The 19,909-nt window shown below is 43.0% G+C and overlaps 1 protein-coding gene across 1 annotated transcript in view; it reads right to left on the reverse strand.

Annotated features, from left to right (window-relative positions):
* MYO1E (myosin IE) overlaps nucleotides 1-19,909 on the reverse strand; it is a 205,251-nt gene that overhangs the window by 114,435 nt on the left and 70,907 nt on the right. Inside the window, exon 2 of the mRNA XM_076004428.1 lies at nucleotides 9,202-9,345. Coding sequence (XP_075860543.1) covers nucleotides 9,202-9,345 — 144 coding nt within the window. The remainder of the gene's footprint in view (nucleotides 1-9,201; nucleotides 9,346-19,909) is intronic.

A 19,909-nucleotide genomic window follows, 5' to 3' on the forward strand; every position in this document is an offset into this window, starting at 1 on the left:
CTTAGCGGACTTTGGTAGTATCAATAAGATACTTTCAGAGAAGAAAACCACAAACCCACATGGATGGGGTTTAGGGGGAGATAGTATTATTTCTGTTTGTGGAATCCAGGAGGGCCTCTCCAAGAGGATGTGTCTATGCAAGGCCTTAAAAGTTATACACAACACATTTTAATGTGGCGAAATAAATGAAGTGTTATTATAAAAAAATACTTCCATTTATTCATTCAACAATCAACTAATTTGACTTGGGTGCTTACAACATGCCCAGAACTGTTTTAGATGCTTGGGATACTGCAGTGAACAAAGTAAACAGGATAGATAAAACTCCTTGCTCTCACAGAGGAAAAAACCGTCAAAACTACAACAAAAATAAAAATACACACTCAAATTTTTTTTTTTTTTAATCACTGATTTCAATGCGTTCAGAAATTTTACAAGTAGTTAAATAACAAGGTATTTATAAATAAATAGTCTTAAATAGTTGAAGACTTAAAACTATTGAGATTCCTCCCCGAGGGGGACATTTACGTATTTACATATTATGGTCTATGTGTTAAAAAAGAGCAGCCCAGGGCGTCCAGTTGGATTGCCTGGTTCCCCAAGCTCAGTTCCACTCTGACCTTGGGCAAGTCACATCTCTAAGCCATGGTTAATGGATGATGGAGATAAATAGGACCTATTTGATAGCCAGGCTATGAGAACTAAATGAAATAATCAATATAAAATACTTAGCACAGTGTCTGGCATATAGTAGACGCTATTTCCTTAATTCATATCCTCTAAGATGCATGTTTTGTCACATGTTAACATCTCTGAAATCGTGACCCATGTTTCAAGTGTGGCCTCTTAGTTTTGATTAGATACAACATTATTGTTTTTATTCTTGTACGCAAATGAATGTGGCATGGATCAGTTTTTTAAAAAATAATATTTGTACACAGGCCGGGCGCGGTGGCTCACACCTGTAAATCCTAGCCCTCTGGGAGGCCGAAGTGGGAGGATCGCTTGAGCTCAGGAGTTCAAGACCAGCCTGAGCAAGAGTGAGACCTCGTCTCTACTAAAAATAGAAAGAGTTTAGCTGGGTATGGTGGCACAGCTACTCAGGAGGCTGAGACAGGAGGATCATTCGAGCCCAGGAGTTTGAGGGTGCTGTGAGCTAGGTTGATGCCACTGTGCCTTAGCCCAGGCAACAGAGTGAGACCCTGTCTCAAAAAAAAAAACTTTTTTTGTACACAAAGGTGAGCGAGCATGCAGAATGACTTGATTGCGATTATATTTCGCTTCCTTTGTCACTGACCAGAAACATCTGACTTGAAGGGGTTGAACAGTAGAGAAGATGAGGTGGTTTTAAGAGCACACTGGATGTACCAGCTCTGGTGTAGGGGCAGTCCATAGCACTAAGGGAAAACGCCGATGAAACTAAAGTGTATAGAAAAAGGGCCAGGAGCTTGGAGACTGGAAAACATATTTCCAATCGCCAGAGTCAGACAAAGCCAGTGAGAGATTACTGGCCCACCTTTTTGAGATAAAATTCAGGACAGATCAATGTACTAGTGCAGTCGTAAGCAGATTAGAAATGTCCGTGATGCTGTAGCCAAGAATCTATAAGGGGTGATAAGGCTAATCGAACTCATGCACATGTACATGGCACTAATCTAAGCACCCAACAGCAATCCTATTACTATTAGTAATCCTATTCTACTATAGGCTACTATAGGTTGAGTATTCCTTATCTGAAATGCTTAGGACCAGAAGTTTTTAGGATTTTGCACTTTTTCCCCCCCAGATTTTGGAATATTTGCATTACATTTACCAGGTCAGCATCCCTCATCCAAAACTCCAAAATCTGAAATGCTCCAATGAACATTTTCTTTTGAGCGTCATGTCGGCACTCAAAGAGTTTTGGATTTTGGCACATTTCAGATTTTTTGTTTGTTTGTTTGTTTATTTTTGAGACAGAGTCTCGCTTTGTTGCCCAGGCTAGAGTGAGTGCTGTGGCATCAGCCTAGCTCACAGCAACCTCAAACTCCTGGGCTCAAGTAATCCTCCTGCCTCAGCCTCCCGAGAAGCTGGGACTACAGGCATGCGCCACCATGCCCAGCTAATTTTTTTTTCTATATATATTAGTTGGCCAATTAATTTCTTGCTATTTATAGTAGAGACGGGGTCTCGCTCTTGCTCAGGCTGGTTTCGAACTCCTGACCTCAACAATCCGCCTGCCTCGGCCTCCCAAAGTGCTAGGATTACAGGCGTGAGCCACTGCGCCTGTCCTCACATTTCAGATTTTGAATTTTCAAATTAGGCATACTCAACATATACAAGGAAACTGAGGCATATAGAAATTTAAAAACTTGCTCAAAGTCACAAGCTAGTAAATGGCGGAGCTATGATTCAAACCCAGATGGAGTCCACACTCTTTTTTTGTTAAAGAGACAGGCTCTTGCCTTGTCACCCAGGCTGGAGTGCAGTGGCTTCATCATAGCTCATTGTAACCACAAATTCCTGGGCTCAAGTGATTTTTCTGCCTCAACCTCCCCAGTAGCTAGAACTCCAGGTGGACACCACCACACCCAGCTAATTTTTAAATTTTTTTGTAGAGATGGGGTCTCGGTATGTTGCCCAGGCTGGTCTCCAACTCCCAGCCTCAAGCAAGGCCTCCTGGCCTCAAGCAAGCATTGCCTTCTCAAAGTGCTCAGATTATAGACCTGAGCCACCATGCCTGGCCCCCAGAGTCCTTACTCTTAATCAACAAGCTATGTCTTTCAAAGATAAGCAGGTGCTGTTGTTGTTGTTAATTTTCTTCTTATTATTATTGGCACAGTTGCCAGATTTAGCCAATAAAAATACAGCATACCTAGCTAAATTTGAAGGTCATATAAACAATAAAGAATATTTTAGTATAAGTATGTCCCAAATAAGTATGGTCCCCAGCAATATATGGGACACAGTTATAAGTTATTTATTGCTTATCTGAAATTCAAATTTAACTGGGAGTCCTGAATTTTATCTAGCAACCCTAAATTGGCAGTGCAAAGATTCAATGCAGGGTAGAGTTGGGGTTGGATTAGATAGCTCCATGGTCTTTTCTAACTTAGAATCTGTGATGCTTTGTGTTCTCAAAAATCTATCTCCTTTTAGTTGGATGTTTTAGTATCCTTTCCACAAGGCAAGGAGCTAATGAAAACTGAATGAATGAGGTTGGTCTCTCGTTCTGATTCTCATGCTAAACAAAATAATGATTCTTATGGTAAACCTAATTTTTTAGAAATATAGCACTGCAAGAACCACCCCCATTTCAGAAGAGGAAGATGTCTAGTCTATGTCTAAATCATCCCCTGGTAAAAGCAAACCTGGGCAAATAAGCTCCTCCATTCAGTAGGTTACTCCTTCCCTTCGTGGTAAGGGAATGCTGTTAATGCCACCTTGCCCTAGATAAACTGATTACTGCACGCAGAGAATAAAGGGCTTCCCTGAGGACATGAGCCACAGGTACCACCTCCCCACTAATCCCATGGTTACCCCAAAAATATAAATTTAGTTACATATGAGCTCCTAGTGTAACCAAACACTAATTAAACTGTTAATCTGATATATAAAGACATATCTTGTAAAGTCTTGGTTCTTCACTAAGCAGATTATATAAATTGTAGTAAGGGCCTGGTTCAGGAGACATTCAGAGAAAAAAACAAAACGAAACAAAACCTCCTTGGGACTGACTATTCTAGGCCAATCCTGAACCCAATGACTCAGGTTGGAATGAACAGGGAAATGTGTAGCTGCCCCTTAAATTTCCCGGTAGCATTCGCAAGGGCAATACTATCTAGGAGGATTTCTGAAAAATAAAGTTTGGTTTAAAATGGGTAATGTGCCCTGTTTCTGTGCTAAGTAGCTACAAACTTAGCTAAATCAGAAGAATTGGGACAAGAGCATTTAATTGAGCTTAAAAGGAAAAAAACAAATTTTAGTTATTTCAGGTGAGAGTTTGGCCTAATAATTATCCAAATAATTTTAGCCTTTTCCACCCAGCTGGGTCTGCAAAGACCTCAGCTATTTCCCTGCGAGCTCAGGTCTCCCGCTGGGCTGGGAACTCCAGATAATTCCTATAATGTCCATTCCCCTTCCCGACTACTTGCATTCAGGTGTGCTTTGGGAAAAGCTGTTCAGATCACTGTATCTTCCCACATAAGGTTTGGCAGCAAAGGTGTCTTTCTTTTTTTTTTTTTTTTTTGAGACAGAGTCTTGCTTTGTTGCCCAGGCTAGGGTGAGTACCATGGTGTCAGCCTAGCTCACAGCAACCTCAAACTCCTGGGCTCAAGCGATCCTCCTGCCTCAGCCTCCGGAGTAGCTGGGACTACAGGCATGTGCCACCATACCCAGCTAATTTTTTCTATATATATTAGTTGGCCAATTAATTTCTTTCTATTTATAGTAGAGACGGGGTCTCGCTCTTGCTCAGGGTGGTTTCGAACTCCTGACCTCAAGCAATCCGCCCGCCTCGGCCTCCCAGAGTGCTAGGATTACAGGCGTGAGCCACCACGCCCGGCCCGAGAAGGCGTCTTTATTTTCAAAATGCATGGATATATGAAGCTATAATACCAAGAAACAGAAAAAAATAAAATAAATGCCATCTTATTCAATAGACTATAAGAGACAGAAGAGACCAGTAGACCTTTAATTGATTGGTTCCCAAAATGCTTGTCTATGGATGTATGAATTTTTATTGACTTGTGGCAAGAATGAGAAGAGAAACAATGCACTGAATATTTCGTAAAGCTCAATTTATTCGATATAAAGGAAACTTTCTTTATTCTTAGATTATTTCCTTTGTATATATTTTTGCATTTATAAAATGCACTGAAGCAAATATTCTTTCTTTTATAAAATATAATGGTAGTGAAACGTCTGCTTGTTTGTTTTTAATGGTCCCTTATTTGGCAATGCAGAGAGTTGAACTTTTTTTAAAAAAAAACATTTTAATAGTGGGTGGATTCCCCAAAACTGCCCACATGGCTTGAGTCGACTTCCCCGGATTTATTCCTGAGGCGGTGCAGGGAGGTGAGGCAAACTGACCAGAGTCACGTTCGTGGAGAATGTTTGAGCTGGAACTTGAGGCTTTGTCTCACTACAGCCCGATGCCCCTGCCACATGAACTGGCCGCCAAGGGCCAACCCTACCAGGACCAACTACCCTGCCTTGAATTCCAGTCGGTCTGGCAAGGAAGTCTGAACTCCTAATTCAAGGATTAAAAATGCCAAACACACTGGAGTGTGGTCTTTGAGTAAAAACAAGTTTGGAGAAAGTTGGTCCAAATGAGCGTGGAGTGCTTTGCGCAGGAGCTCTGTCTACCAGCCAAGTGGCTAGAAATGACGTCTGGCCAAGCCCAAGAGAGAAGGCTGCAATGTTTTCCTCATCTATCTTAGAATGTAATTGTAAGAAGTGCGGCAACATTCACAACAAATGGATGGCAAATTAGACTTTCCCTGTCTTAGGAGTAATAACTCAAAAATATGGGTGTTTTTGTTAATAAACAATGTCAGCATTTTCTAAGTATTTTTTTTTCCTCTAATGTAGAAGAAATGTGCGTTCAGCCTGAATGCATTAACAATGGATTGTTCCAAATGCTGTCCTTGAATACATGGCAATGAGCTGGAGGAATTAGATCTAGAGGAGATAAACCGAGTAATTTTATAACTTAATGTGAAATCAAGTCTCTTCCTGCCTTAACAATTAAACATAGAAGAGAAAAAACCCAACTCTTATTTACAACAATGCTACCCTATTATAATGTTCCCTTAACATTAAAGTCCCTTAACAATGAAGTGGTAAAGGACGCCCTTATCACTATCAGAGGAAAAGATTTGCAGCCAGATCCCAAGTGTGATTTCACAAACATCTATCAAGCTTCCCTAAACTGAAAGCTACTCTGTGCTAATGACAGAAAGCACATTTATGCTGGGCTTCCCATATATTGAGTGGGTAGTGGGTCGAGATTTCTAAAACATAAAGTCATTAGTGGTCAAATAACTCACTTCCTTGGTAGAACACACGATTAGTCAGCCATTGATTCAAAGGCATTAATTCAAAGGCACATAATCAGCCCCCTCTGTGTGAGTGAGTCATTTAAAAATTCTGTTGTCTGAACTCAAAAAGCACATCTTAATAGTCAACATATTTTCAGTGAATACTTAATATAATGCACCATGCCAAGAATCATGCAGGAAACCAAGAAATACATGATGCAGGATGATGCCATTTTTGTTAAAATTAACAACAACAAGAAAGCATACATATACGCATGTCTGTATGTGGCTTAATTGAAAGACACCAAGAGATCAATAAGAACTAACCTCATGTGTTGGAATTCCAGGTGATTTTAGTGGTCTCCTTTTTGCTTGACGGCATTTTATAAGCCGTGTCAAATGAACATGTGTTGCTTTAAAGCGTTTTTTTAATTTTGGTTTTTTTGAAGAAGATATACAAGACAAGTCCTTGCCCTGAAGGAGCTTCTGGTGTTTAGGGGCTAAGAATTCTTTTGGGAGAGGAGTGAGGTTGTCTGGGTTGAGGCTGAACTGACTATTAACATCACTTTTTTTTTTAACCCAGCTTTTCAAAAACCACATTTCTAAGTAAATAATGTAGTAAGTTTAGCCCACATTCCAAGAACATTCCAATAAATAACCTATTCAATTACATTCCGTGGAAATTAGACTTTCATGAGTTTTCTTTTTTTTTTTTTCTTTTTTTTTTCTTCATTAAGATATTCACACAGAAACTTTCATGGGTTTTCAATCCTCCATTTAAAAGTTTCTATGGTAAAATGCATTTGAATTTCCAATAAGCAATTTTACAGTTGAATTTTTGTAAAATAACTCAGAAATATGAAAAGAACTTATATCCCTGCCCTAGCATAGGGTAATAACAATTAATGTTTATTGCATCCTTACTGTATTCATTATTTCACTTCACCCTATTATAGTCTCATTGGGAGATTTTATTATCACTGTCAATTTACAGAAGAGGAAACCAAGGCATTGGGATCACAGAACTTAATTAAGGTCACCAAATCCACTCACAGTAAGGTTTGAACCCAGGCAGTCCAAATCCACATTACGCCACCCAGCCCTTTCTAATCTATCATCTGCCAGTTTCCACATGCCATGGGGCTTGAACATAAAAGTGATGAAAATTTTTTGACAGTGATAAGCCCAGATAAAGTAAGCATATTTTATTTTATTTTATTTTTTAAAAGACAGAGTGTAGCTCTGTTGTCCATGCTAGAGTACAGTGGCGTCAGCCTAGCTCACAGCAACCTCAAACTCCTGGGCTCAAGCGATCCTCCTGCCTCAGCCTCCCGAGTAGCTGGCACTACGGTCACAGCCATGATGCCCAACTAATTTTCCCACTTTTAGCAGAAATGGGGGTCTCGCTCTTGCTCAGGCTGGAATTTTTTGACCAAATAAAATAAAAACTTGCAACTGAACACAACTGCTTCCATGTAATTAAATTAAAGGAAGTCTTACACACATATCTACAGCAGAGTCAGCAAATTTTTTTCTGTAAAGGGCCAGAAAGTCATTAGAGACTGTGTAGGTCAGAGAGTCTATTGCAACTACTAGCCTCCACTGCTGTAGCATGAAAGCAGCCACAGACAAATGAGAAAACAAAAGAGCACGGCTGTGTTCTCATAAAACTGTAGTTACAAACATGGCAGCAGGCAGGATTTTTGTCTGTAGGCTGTAGGTTGTTGCCTCCCCTGCTCAAGATGCTATTGTAAGCTAATAATATAATGAATATTTCAAAATTGCTAAGACAGTAGATTTTAAATGTTTATACCACACACGCACACACACAAGCATGTGAGGCGATGGCTATGCTCATTAGCTTGAGTTTATCATTCCAAAATGTATACATGTATGAAGATGTCACATTGTACTCCGCAACCAAATACAACTATTATTTTCCATTTAAAAATAAATTTTTTTAAATGATGCTATTACAACCTAGCTAACAAATCCAAATATCTTTGTTAACCCCTAAAAGCAGGAGTTTAAAGGTTTAACTATGCAGATATTTGGCAAAATTCCTCTGTAGTAAGTAAGAAACAGTACAGTGCTGATCCGAATGGTCCAGGTGTTGCTAGATAAATACCTGATGATAAGTTGATCCCCCCCCAACACACATACACACCAGTGATCGCATTAAGGCAGCTGGTTTAGGTGGTTTTAACTAATAGACAAGCAGTGTTTTAACAACAACAACCAAAAAGCCACTGATGAGAAAACGATTCCTCCCCAAGCTTTCTGGGTTCAAATCCAAAATTGTTGTTACGCCAGTAGCAAAGACTCCATTTTTCATAGGTCATCCATGACACCATGCCTTCAGAAGTCATGATCAGCATCCAAGTTAAACTTTCTGGTACTGCTCTACAGGTTTGACACGGATCTTTGCATGCTTATGACTAACTCTCACAACAATTCCACTACTCTATCTTTACATAGTTGCATCAAACAAAACCCCTGAATCCTGCAGGAACTTAAGCAAAACAGCGCAGTTCTCTGTTTATAATGCAGTCAACACACATTTGAATCAAATTTCCATTCTGCATTTTTAAAAGCCCTATAAAAAATGGCATCTGGCAAGCCAAAATTGAAACATAAAGAGCTACTCAAGAATGTCAGGCATCTTCAATAGTTTTTGTTCACTGAAGTCTCATGTTTCCTTTAGTAAACATAAAAATGCAGAAAAACTGGCAAAATTGCTTTTTTCTTTTCTTTTTGCATGGGGCAACATTTTTTTAGCCTTTTAAGTCTGGACTTAAATATCTCTGCTTTGCAATTAGGATGCATTATCGACAGAACTCTTTGCAAACCAGAACTTTCTCTATCTAGGACCAGCAGAGGTTTCAGACACCAAGTGCATGACTACGGCACGTCAAAGGGACAATGCCACAGATTAAAATAAGTGAATCCTGGCTGCATCTTGACTTTGTGAAGTGCCAGGAAAATAACGTAGCATCGTCTTTGCCCTCTGCACAGCCTGAACCAAGTGACACAAAAGGACAAAACCTCCTTCTGAAACGGTGAAAATGATGTGAGCACAGTGTCAGTTCAGACTTTCAGATGGCTCTTCTTACACCAGGAATAAAACCACGTTTTACTGTTGAATTGCTTACAAATGTCCAAAGAAACCAATAAAGGATACAAAAATGTAGTCATCCATGTATCTCTTCTTGAGGTTCTCCACGATGGAGTTCTCTGTGATCTTGGAGAGCAGCACCATGTCGTCCACGCCACTGTGCTTGACATTGTGGCTCTGCCAGTGGTACCGGTATGCACCCTTGCTTCCCTGCAAGCAGAAACACACAGGTATTAGGATAGTTTATTTTGCCCCAGAGTAAAAAAAAAAAAAAAAAAAAAAAAAAAATGCTGCAATTTCCCAAGTCTTCCTCAAATAAAACGTAGCAGAATGAGCAGAGCAAACAGAGAAAGATTTTCCACCCCCCCACCCAATGCCTTCCTTGAATAGATGAAGTCTTGGCCCTTGTCTACCTATGGGCTTTTCAACTTAACACCAGGGATGGCCTGTGAATACTTCATGGACTGCAGGCTTCCTTCCATTTGGCATTTCTGTAGCAGGACTCCCTCGTGTTCAGCTACGTGCCACGCCCTGGGAGCGGGGCAGGTGGGAGTGCTATCGGTGGCTGCACTTGGGGACCTCACAGTCCACTGAAGGACACTAGATAAGGACGGGGCAAACTGAGTCATGTGTCAATAACAGTCAATACATAAACACACACCAAATGGCTGTTCCAGCAGGGGAGGCAGGGACACTCCTTTGTCCTGGGAGAGGCAGGAGAAACGACTTCCTAGAGAAGAAGTCATTTAAAGTAGGCCTAAAATCCTTTGAATTTGCCAGAGGAGTTCAGAGGAGGAAGGACAGTCATTATAATTGACACTCACTGGGCAAAAAAGCTAATGCAAATGAAGTAATGGCAAATCTTACATGCCAAGATATTGGGAGAGTCTCCTTGCCCTCAAGCACTTCATACACCTACTGGAAGCATCACCCAGTGGGTGAGTAGAGGGGCCCTGAACCCAGTGAGACTTGGCCCTTGCCCCCTCCATGGGAGCTCATGCTTGGGGGAGTTGGAACAAAAGAGAGAAAAATTCTGAATAAGGGTATCTAGGAAGGCCAACTGCTCAGATGTCAAAACTAGGATGAAACAAGGGAAAAAGGAGGCTCTTTGAGAGAAGAGGGAGGGGGTAAGAAACAAGATGGAAGCCATTTCAAGTTTCATTTTAATAATTTGTTGTTGAATGCTTTCTTGGTGGGAAACACAGATCCTTTGCTAAGAGCACATTCTAGAGGATCTGGGAAGAGCAATCCTTTAAAGTCAGCCATAGGGAAGGCCTATATAGCAGTGCCATGGGCTCACGCTTTGGAAACGGGTTCTGGAAGCCATTGCCACCTGTGCTGCCTTGCAGAGGGAAACTGTCTATGTGATGTCAAGTTTTCTAAGCTTTCTCAGAACTACATGCAGCATCAATTCTACAACTCATACCTTGCCACACCTTCTTCCTCTTGTAGCAATGCAGAACGAAAGAAAAAGCACTGTCCTGGCCACAGCGTGACTCACTAGATCTCCTTCACATAAATGCCCATGGTTTACTTCTAACCAGATAAAGATTCATCCCTGCCTCACCCTCCCTTCTTTTCTAGCTTTCTGGCCATAGAAAAGTAAGGTCCCAGAGGATCAGACCTATACAGGTTTGTTGGTTGGTGGATTTTTAACCCCAACAGATGTCCACATACTCAAAAGAGGCCAAAAATGTTACACTACCTTTGAAAAATGTAAACACAGTTGAACAAAACAGAAGGGCAATTAATAAGTGGTTATTTAACTTCTACAAAGGACAAGAAACAGAGATGCTCTGTGTCATGGTGTATACGTTTGTACTGATCTACAGAAGCTGCCTTCTCAAGGTAACCCAAGCTGGTCTTGGTGTTCAATCCAACTGCCTTTCTCTAACTACATGGTGAAACACTCCTGACTGTCCCTTCTGCTCCTAATGGCAGTTACTCCCTAGTAGAATAGGGCTCCTTGTGGAGTTCATTAATTCTCATGGTCCCAACTATGGTAACTCTGAAGATTCCCATCCCTAGATCTCCAGTCCCCACCTTGGCCTCATTTTCCAGGCTTCTATCTGTAGCAGGATAAGGAACCAATAGTGGGACAGAGCGGTCACTATTTGCAAAGCAATGAGCTATTTTATCTGTTGAGACTGTTCCATTCACAAACGCACACAACCCTGTGAGAGAGGGTTAACATTTCCATGTCCAGTAGAAGGTGAGATCACCCAGCTTGTAAGCAGCAAAGGCAAGATGTGAACTAAAGTCTCAATGATTTGGGATGCATCCAAACACGGTTTCCTCTCAGTCTCACGAGTGACTTACTGGATATTTCCCCTTGTTAAGTTTAAGACGGCAAGAGAATGACAGCCTCTCTCCAAAATGGAATTCATCATTAAAAAGACATAGTCTTTGTTAATGACCACCTCCTCTTAGCATCAAAGTCGAAAACACTGGAGTTATTTTTGATTTGATACATTTTCTATATCCAATGGGTCACAAATCAATCAAACTCTCTCTCTCTTTCCCTCCTTCCCTCTCTCTCTCTCTCCCTCCCACTGCCTCCTTTCCCCTCTCTCCCTCACTGTCCCTCTCTCAGGCTCTTATATTAACAGTTACGTATGTGAACTCATTCACCTTTCACAACCACTCCCCATACTACGTATTATTATCTCTACTGGTGAATAAACCAAGGTCTTCTATGATAGCACCTGTCTTTCCTGACTGCTCCTTGCTGTGCCCTTTCTCCTCCCATCCAGATGAGGCAGAGGGAGGGTGGGAGCAATTCAGATTGTCAAAGACAAGCTCAGAACCCTCCAAAGGCAGGCAAACGCAAGCTGGGGTGGGCTAGGGCTGGGCAGGGACGTGGTAACAGAGGGTGACCACGCTGTCCGGGAAGCTGGGAACCAAACAGGGATGTGCGGGCTTGCATCCCTGCCCAGGGCCACTTAAAAGTGCCCCGTGGTAGAAACAAAGACCATTTTTCTATTGTTGTGGGGGAAGGGGGGCATAAGAGCGCTTAATAATGGCATGACTTGTCCAGAGGTCTTCCTTGGAACACGGTCACCAAAAGTGCAGAGTAGGCAGGGAACATGGTGGGAAATCGTCACCATTCACCACCCTAACCCCTCGGAAACGGGCTGAAAGTTGTTCAAGAATTGTAAGAATATGCATTTGAGGTTCTGGAACAAACAACCTCGCCCCTGTTTCCCCGTCATTTCTTCCTCCTGTCCTGACTGAGAGGCGGGGGCGGGTCTAGCTGTCACATGGGCTTGGAGGTGGGCAGCAGGGATGGGAAGTTCCCCAGCCGTGTGCCACCTTCCTCAGGTGACAAAGGCATCTCTTCCCAGCTGTCACCTCCAGGCTCAGCTGCCTTCTCTTCTGTGGGCTTCCTTTTTGAGCAACTCCTTTGTGTTTCCCCTGCTAAAAATGGTGGCATTTTAGACAGCAGGATCCTGAGCAAGGTACTCCACTGGCCAGCAGCCCTGGAGGAGTAAGGTGGCGGGGTGCCAGCTGAGGCGTGAACGTAGTAATAACAATGATAAAAAGTTGCTCTTCGCCCCAACACTTACTGAAAATGACGAGGAAGACAGTTGCATTAGATAGGGATTGAGCACACACTTCCTTGGACCCACACTTAGTATCTAGGGATGATTTAGTTTATTAAAGAGCAATTGGTGGCCGGGCACGGTGGCTCATGCCTGTAGTCCCAGCTACTTGGGAGGCTGAGGCAGGAGGAGCGCTTGAGCCCAGGAGTTTGAGGTTGCTGTGAGCTAGGCTGACACCATGGCACTCTCGCCCAGGCAACAGAGCAAGATTCTGTCTCAAAAAAAAAAAGCAATTGGTTCACATGCAAGTTCTAGAAAGTGGGGTACACCCATAGCCACATAATGGCCTCATTTAGGAGGTGGCACCAAAACACTGGAGTCCTTCACAGGGAGGAAGAACCGGGCTGTGAGCCGGGAAGCCGGGCTGGCTGATTCTCCAATTTAAAAGGTGGAGTCTCACTAACTGGTGTGTGTTTACCAGGGTGGAGACTCACAGGAGCAAAGGTGAGTCAGAGCACACAGGTAGGGATTATTCTCTCCAGAAAGTCTACCTCCAGTGCCCAGGAGAGAGCCCCAGGGTAGCGCCTGCCTGTCACAGCAGCGGTTCTGCAAACACTTCACTAGTGTCCCAGTGAGCATTGTTCTTGGATTCATCCAGAAGAGGGGAGGAGTCACCCTACACTGGGTAACCATAGTCTTCAAGTGCCCTTCAGATGCCCAGGAAAAGGGAGGCCATTAAACGTGCCATGTAAATACAACAGGCCCAGTGTTGGGCAGGGCCTGGGGGGCAGGGTGGGGCCATAAATACTTCTCTTACATGCTTCCAGAAAGAGGACACTGCACAGTATTTTTAGGTAGCAATTTAGAAATAGGTATTAAAATTTTAGACATGCAGACCGATATATAAACATAGTTAACTAAATAAAAATAAAGTCACATCCTCTGTGATCTGGCAATTGTATTCTTTAGAAACTTATCTCGAGATATACCTGCAAAAGGATGCCAAGGTGTATGTGCAACACTGTTCATTGCAGCAAAGTTTGCAACAGGGGAGACTGAGGAAGCTCAGGTAGGGAACCGATTAGAATCCAGCTTACTCTGCAAAGGCATACTGCCCAGTCATTAAAGAAGGTTGCATGTGCTGAGATGGAAAGACCTTCAAGATACACTGTTTCATGAAAAAAAAGCAGTCAATATAAATACAGAATGATTATAAATACAGAATGACTGCATTTATATAATTTTTAAAAAGGTATGTGTGTTATAGTTGGTTGAAAGAAACATAAGGTACTTTGGGGAAGAAGGACTGGGGTTTCAGGAGAAGAGTAACTTTTACTTTCCATATTATGTTTTTCTGTATATCTTTTTTACCATATGCATGTGTCAGTAAAATTTAAAAATAAATAGAAGCATTGAAAACAACGTCAATACAACCAAGCATTTTCTGGGGGCCATTGGGTACTGACCAGGCTCTCAAAGGCAAAAGCTAGGACTGTGCTAAGACTGGATTCTGTGCTACTCCCAGGTTTGAAGGGCGTTGGGAAGATAACTTCTGGACAACAAGATAGTATCATATCTGGGACATTTAGCTGGTCCATGGACATAATAGGACAGCAGATCTGATTTCCAGAAAACCTGGGATTAGAATGTGCCCAATGTTATAAGTGTGTCACTCTGAGAAGCAGATAAATCATACTCGTACTGTGAACAATGAACAATGGGTGATGCTATGGCTGCAGTCGAACTGGGATTGGCTTTTAATGGGATTTTTCTGTTGCAGTGACCCGTAGCAGGAAAGACACAGAACTATCTGTTACACTTTGATCTTTTCATTGACATTCTGGAATTCTACCTTTTTTGCATTTCTGCCATTTGATGGGAATGAAACACTTACTTCAACCATAAATATTTGTCTGTCTACTACATGCAAGGGCGCTGGGCTTGCAATATATTTTGACTTTATGGAATTTAACGCCTCGCAATATTTTGGTGATGTGCAGATGTGCCTTTGAAGCCAGCATGTGTGTCCCAGACTGTAGCGGACAGAGTATAAGAAGAAAGTGTTTCTGGAAGAGTGCAGGGACAGGGCAGTCAGTAGCCAACAAACCACTCCCATGCCCTGGACCCTTGAGTAATTGGAGCTACCATTTATTGAAAGTATTTAATTCTCATAACACCTGCAAGACACAAGTATTATAATCTCTCACTGTTTTACAAATGGAGGAGCTGAAGCCTGGGGTTGTAATGTACCATGCTGACCCTGCTTGCAGGAAGAATGGATGGGAAAATGCACTGGAGGGTTGGCACCTGAGACTGGGGACAGGGGAAGGCTCAATGAATTTGGAAGCTGTGCTTATTAGTTTCATTCATTGAAATATATGCAACCCTTTGGCCGGGGGTGGTGGCTCACGCCTGTAATCCTAGCACTCTGGGAGCCCAAAGCAGGAGGATCGTTTGAACTCAGGAGTTCGAGACCAGCCTGAGCAAGAGCGAGACCCCGTCTCTACTAAAAATAGAAATAAATTATCTGGACAACTAAAAATACGTAGAAAAAAATTAGCCGGGCATGGTGGCACATGCCTGTAGTCCCAGCTACTTGGGAGGCTAAGGCAGGAGGATTGATTGAGCCCAGGAATCTGACTTTGCTGTGAGCTAGACTGATGCCACGGCACTCTAGCCTGGGCAACAGAGTGAGACTCTGTCTCAAAAAAAGAAAGAAAGAAATATATGCAACCTTACCAAAAATTCAATATTTGTATAGCATTTTTACATGCAGTGATCTCACTGAGCCCCTAAGAATTGACATTGAGATTTCTGACTTCCTTTTCTTTGCTCTTGCTGCTATACCACATCTCCCTTCCAACACCATGGGTGATGCCAAGTGTAGACACTGCTCCAGGACCACTGTGGGTCCAGCAGTCTCTTAGCTGGGGCCGTCTGGAATCAACCATCCAGGAAGAGTTGGCCCCACTGGAGAAGTGGTCCATGACTGGAGCAAACATGTAATTTGTCCACCCTGGGACACTTTTCAGTACAGAAGGGAGTGCTGTTCACAAAGCTGGAGCAAGAGGAATAAAATGGGACCGTCTCAGGCTGAATGGTCGTATCTATGATGAACTTGATCTCAGAAAAGCCAAGGGCAACTTTCGAAGACCAGCGCTCCCAGCTAAGGCCCGGGTGCCACTTAACCCCTGGGTGTCTCACAAATCACTCGACCTCTGGACACTGTCCCCTCCTCGGCAGCAGGGGGCTTGTAGCACTACATTGCCCCTGGGGCTATTGGGGAGATCAAATAAAACTGACCATCAAACCAACCCCTAATCCCTTTAGGGGTAGGGTTGGTTTTATACGATGACATGATCAGGGAGCAGAGCGTGGAAGGTGCACACCAGGCTGGCAACATTGGTTGAACTAGTTGAGTGGGGGAGAGGAAAAAAATGGTTTGCAAAAAATAAGAAGGAATGGTAAGATGTCCCAATTTTGTTTTAACTGAACACATAGTATTCACATACACTATCTCTGTTTGAAATTATGGTTGTTAAAATTTGTTGTGGTTATTTATCTCTAAATGTATTTTCCGTATGGTTTTATTTTTCTACTGAGCATGTATTTATAAAATATACACAGTTGTTTTCATTGTGAACAAAAATTAGATCGAATAAGATATAAAAATACTTTGCAAAGTGAAATGAAATATAAATGTATGACACTTGACACTTTTCCATATTATTTGTTATGCCATGCCAACTCAGGTCTCCAACACTTGTTTTTTTTTTGAGACAGAGTCTTGCTTTGTCGCCCAGGCTAGGGTGAGTGCCGTGGCGTCAGCCTAGCTCACAGCAACCTCAAACTCCTGGGCTCAAGCAATCCTGCTGCCTCAGCCTCCCGAGTGGCTGGGACTACAGGCATGCGCCACCATGCCCGGCTAATTTTTTCTATATATATTAGTTGGCCAATTAATTTATTTCTATTTATAGTAGAGACGGGGTCTTGCTCTTGTTCAGGCTAGTTTTGAACTCCTGACCTTGAGCAATCCGCTCGCCTCAGCCTCCCAGAGAGCTAGGATTACAGGCCTGAGCCAGCGCGCCCGGCCTCCAACACTTGTTAATTCCAGCTTGTACAGCAAGCTGTCTGTTGCGGGGCTGGAGTGAGGTGGTGTCAACACAGCTCACTGCAGCCTCAAATTCCTGGACTCAAGAGATCCTCCTGCCTCAGCCTCCCAAGTAGCTGGGACTACAGGAATGCAACACCACGCCAAGCTAGTTTTTCTATTTTTTTGTAGAGATGGGCTCATGTTATATTGCCCAGATTGGTCTCGAACACAAGTGATTCTGCTGCCTCAGCCTCCCAAAGTGGTATGATTACTGGCACGAGCCACCATGCCCAGCCCTTGAGCTTTTCTTTATATAACAAGAGGCAGCCAGTAGGAAAAGAAACAACTTTTCTTTTACTTTCCAGCCTGAAATGTCACATCATTTTCTGTATCAATGAATAGTTCAAATCTAAGATGTTGTAAATGAACAGTTAACTATTCCATCAGTTCTGAAGATGCATTCTTTCTCATTTTAACATTCTGAAATTAGGATGTGTCATACAATAAATGGTGTGACATAACTTCACTGTTTTTGTTTTTTTTTCCAAAGCGGTAAATAAAATAATGATGATCCTCTTATAACCAGTAGCATTTCAGCTGTGATGAATTGTGGTACCTAAGACCAGGGGCCAAGTACTCTTCTAAACAGTACAAGTATTAAGTCATTGTTTAATATCATCACAGATATAAAATATCATAAAGATTTGTATTGTAACTGGCTCTATGAATAAATTTCAATGACCCCTGTATGGTTTTTTATAATCCTCTCCCTTTCACCGACTACTTGAACTTTTTGAGTTGTTTCCCATAAATGGCGGGATTTTTGCAAGACAAAGGAGTTGAGATTGTGAAGGCCCCAGAGCACAATTCCTGAAGGCAAGGATCACCACCACCACAATCTGCCCCAATGCCTCCCACCAGTCCCAATACACCTGCCCCAGGACATGTGACCTGCCCCAATACACCTGCCAATACATGTGACCTGCCCCATGCATATGACCTCTCCTAATGCCTGTGGCTCCTCCTCAAAAAGCCCTTGATCTCTATTGATCTAGAGACAGATTTGAGACCATTTCTCCCATTCTCCCAATAGATATCTCTGGAGTTAAAACTCCATTCTTCTTCGGCAATCCTCATCATCTCAATAGTTGGATCTTTGTGTGGTGAGCAACTGGATCTAGGCTGAAACCCCCTTGCACTTTTGATAAACATTTATTCTGGAAGCATTGTACCAAATACTGATCTCACTTCAGGAGCTGTGCAGTGGTCTTACTGGTGAGGTTGGTGGTCACCCAGTTTTAGAGGTTTTGTTATGAACGTTTTTGTAGCTGCCAGGGCTGCCCCACCCCCACCCCACTACAGGATGAGGGCAAGTGTCCTGTATGACGAGCTGCCCAGGACAAGCCACCTACCAGACCACAAGCTTGCAAAGCAAGGTCTTTAGGGTAATTTCCTTTTCAATTTGTAAATGCACATTCAGGTGTGTATCTCTTTCAAACTACGGGTTCCTTTAATATCGACACCATTTGGGGCAAAAGGTGCCCTGCCCCTATGCTACATGTCTGCCCCTGGGATCACTATTTCTGACTTTCACCGTGACTTTTCTGACATACACCGTACTGTGCTCCAGTGCTTCCTAAACCTCAGTCATTTTCAACTACTTTAGTAAGTTTTCTATACCCAAGTCTCACCAGTCCTAGGCTTCAACTTTTCCCAGAAAATGTCCTTTGGAATTTGGCTTAGTCCTACACAATAATCTCCATATAAATCGTCAGTACGGTGTGCTAGTTTTGTTTCTTCACAGTGGTATAAAAATAGCTATGAAGACAAATGTTGTAAAATACACAACGTGTATCTTAAGTGCCTGGCTCTATGTCCCAACCTGGGCACACACCACCATTCTCTACCGGGCCTATGCCTGCCAATTTCAAGCCTAGTCCTAGGGAATTTAAATAACTTCTGTTGCGTTTCCAGACACATTTTTCTCTGCTGTGGAAATCTCACAAAGCAAGGACAGATTTCCCCCTCAGTTAGCAGGTGAGAGCCTAGGTTTTGTTTTTATAAGCAGAACCTACTCTGTATTCACATTCTGAATTCCTTGCACTTTCCATCAGGGGTCCTCAGGCCCCTGCCCTCTTGCCCTCCAGCCACATGTGGGGAGGTCGCCACTCCCACAGGGTGAGGGCTTGTCTTGAGGCTGATGAAGAAATTCTCTTTTGGGCACCTGCTGTTTATTCTTTCTCTCTCAGGAAGTGCTGCTACCTGCAATCATTACCAGAACTGTTCTGCTCTCTTTCCATCTCCAGAAAACCTAGAACGGTGGCTCCCTCCCCTCTCGTCCTCACCAAAAGCCCCTGTGAAGTCCCCCACCCCCCATTATTTGGAAACAGAATTTAATACCCCTCCCTACACAATCTGGGTGCCAGTATCCCTGGCTCCCAGCAATTCGTCCCAGGCTCTCCAAGCCCCTGCAGGACATCTGCTCTCCAGGCCAGGCAAGGGCTCTGGTTGGGGCTTCTAGACACAGCCACCAGTGCAGCTGGCTCCCCAGGGAGATGGGCAGCCAGGCGACAGCGGCCACCTTGCAAGCCTGGTCTGGAACCCCTCAAGGCCACAGGGCAGCTGTATGTGCATCTAAAGCACAAACCTTAGCAAGGCCCCCTGACCTGTCCTTGTCCATCTCTAACCCCTGCTTCCCCCTAACTTTGAAATCCCTACAAGACCATTTTCCATGCACAGCGTGCCAGGTTTTGTTTTTGTGTTTCCAGGTATGTGCATGTGAGGTGGGATCTTCAGTACCTACATCCCCACTGTCCCTGTGCTCGGAACGCTCTTCCATGAACTCCTCCTAACCTACCCCAATCCCATGCCTAGAAAACTCCCACCCAGCTCGGTTCGGGCACCCTCTTCCCTTGGAAGCAGAAACACTTAGGAAACAGAATTATCTGAGTACCTGGCTCTCTGCTTAAACTAACTCCTGGAACTGGGTCTTACCTACCATTCTACCCCAAGACCTAGTATATAGTGATGGCACCCCTGTGGCACCCCCCAAAATCCGTTGAATGAATGAAATAAAATTATCATCATTCTCACATAGCAGCTAATTCTTATTACATGCCAGGCACTGTTCTAAACATTT

Source organism: Microcebus murinus, chromosome 6 (genome assembly GCF_040939455.1).
Source record: "Microcebus murinus isolate Inina chromosome 6, M.murinus_Inina_mat1.0, whole genome shotgun sequence".
NCBI lineage: Eukaryota > Metazoa > Chordata > Mammalia > Primates > Cheirogaleidae > Microcebus > Microcebus murinus.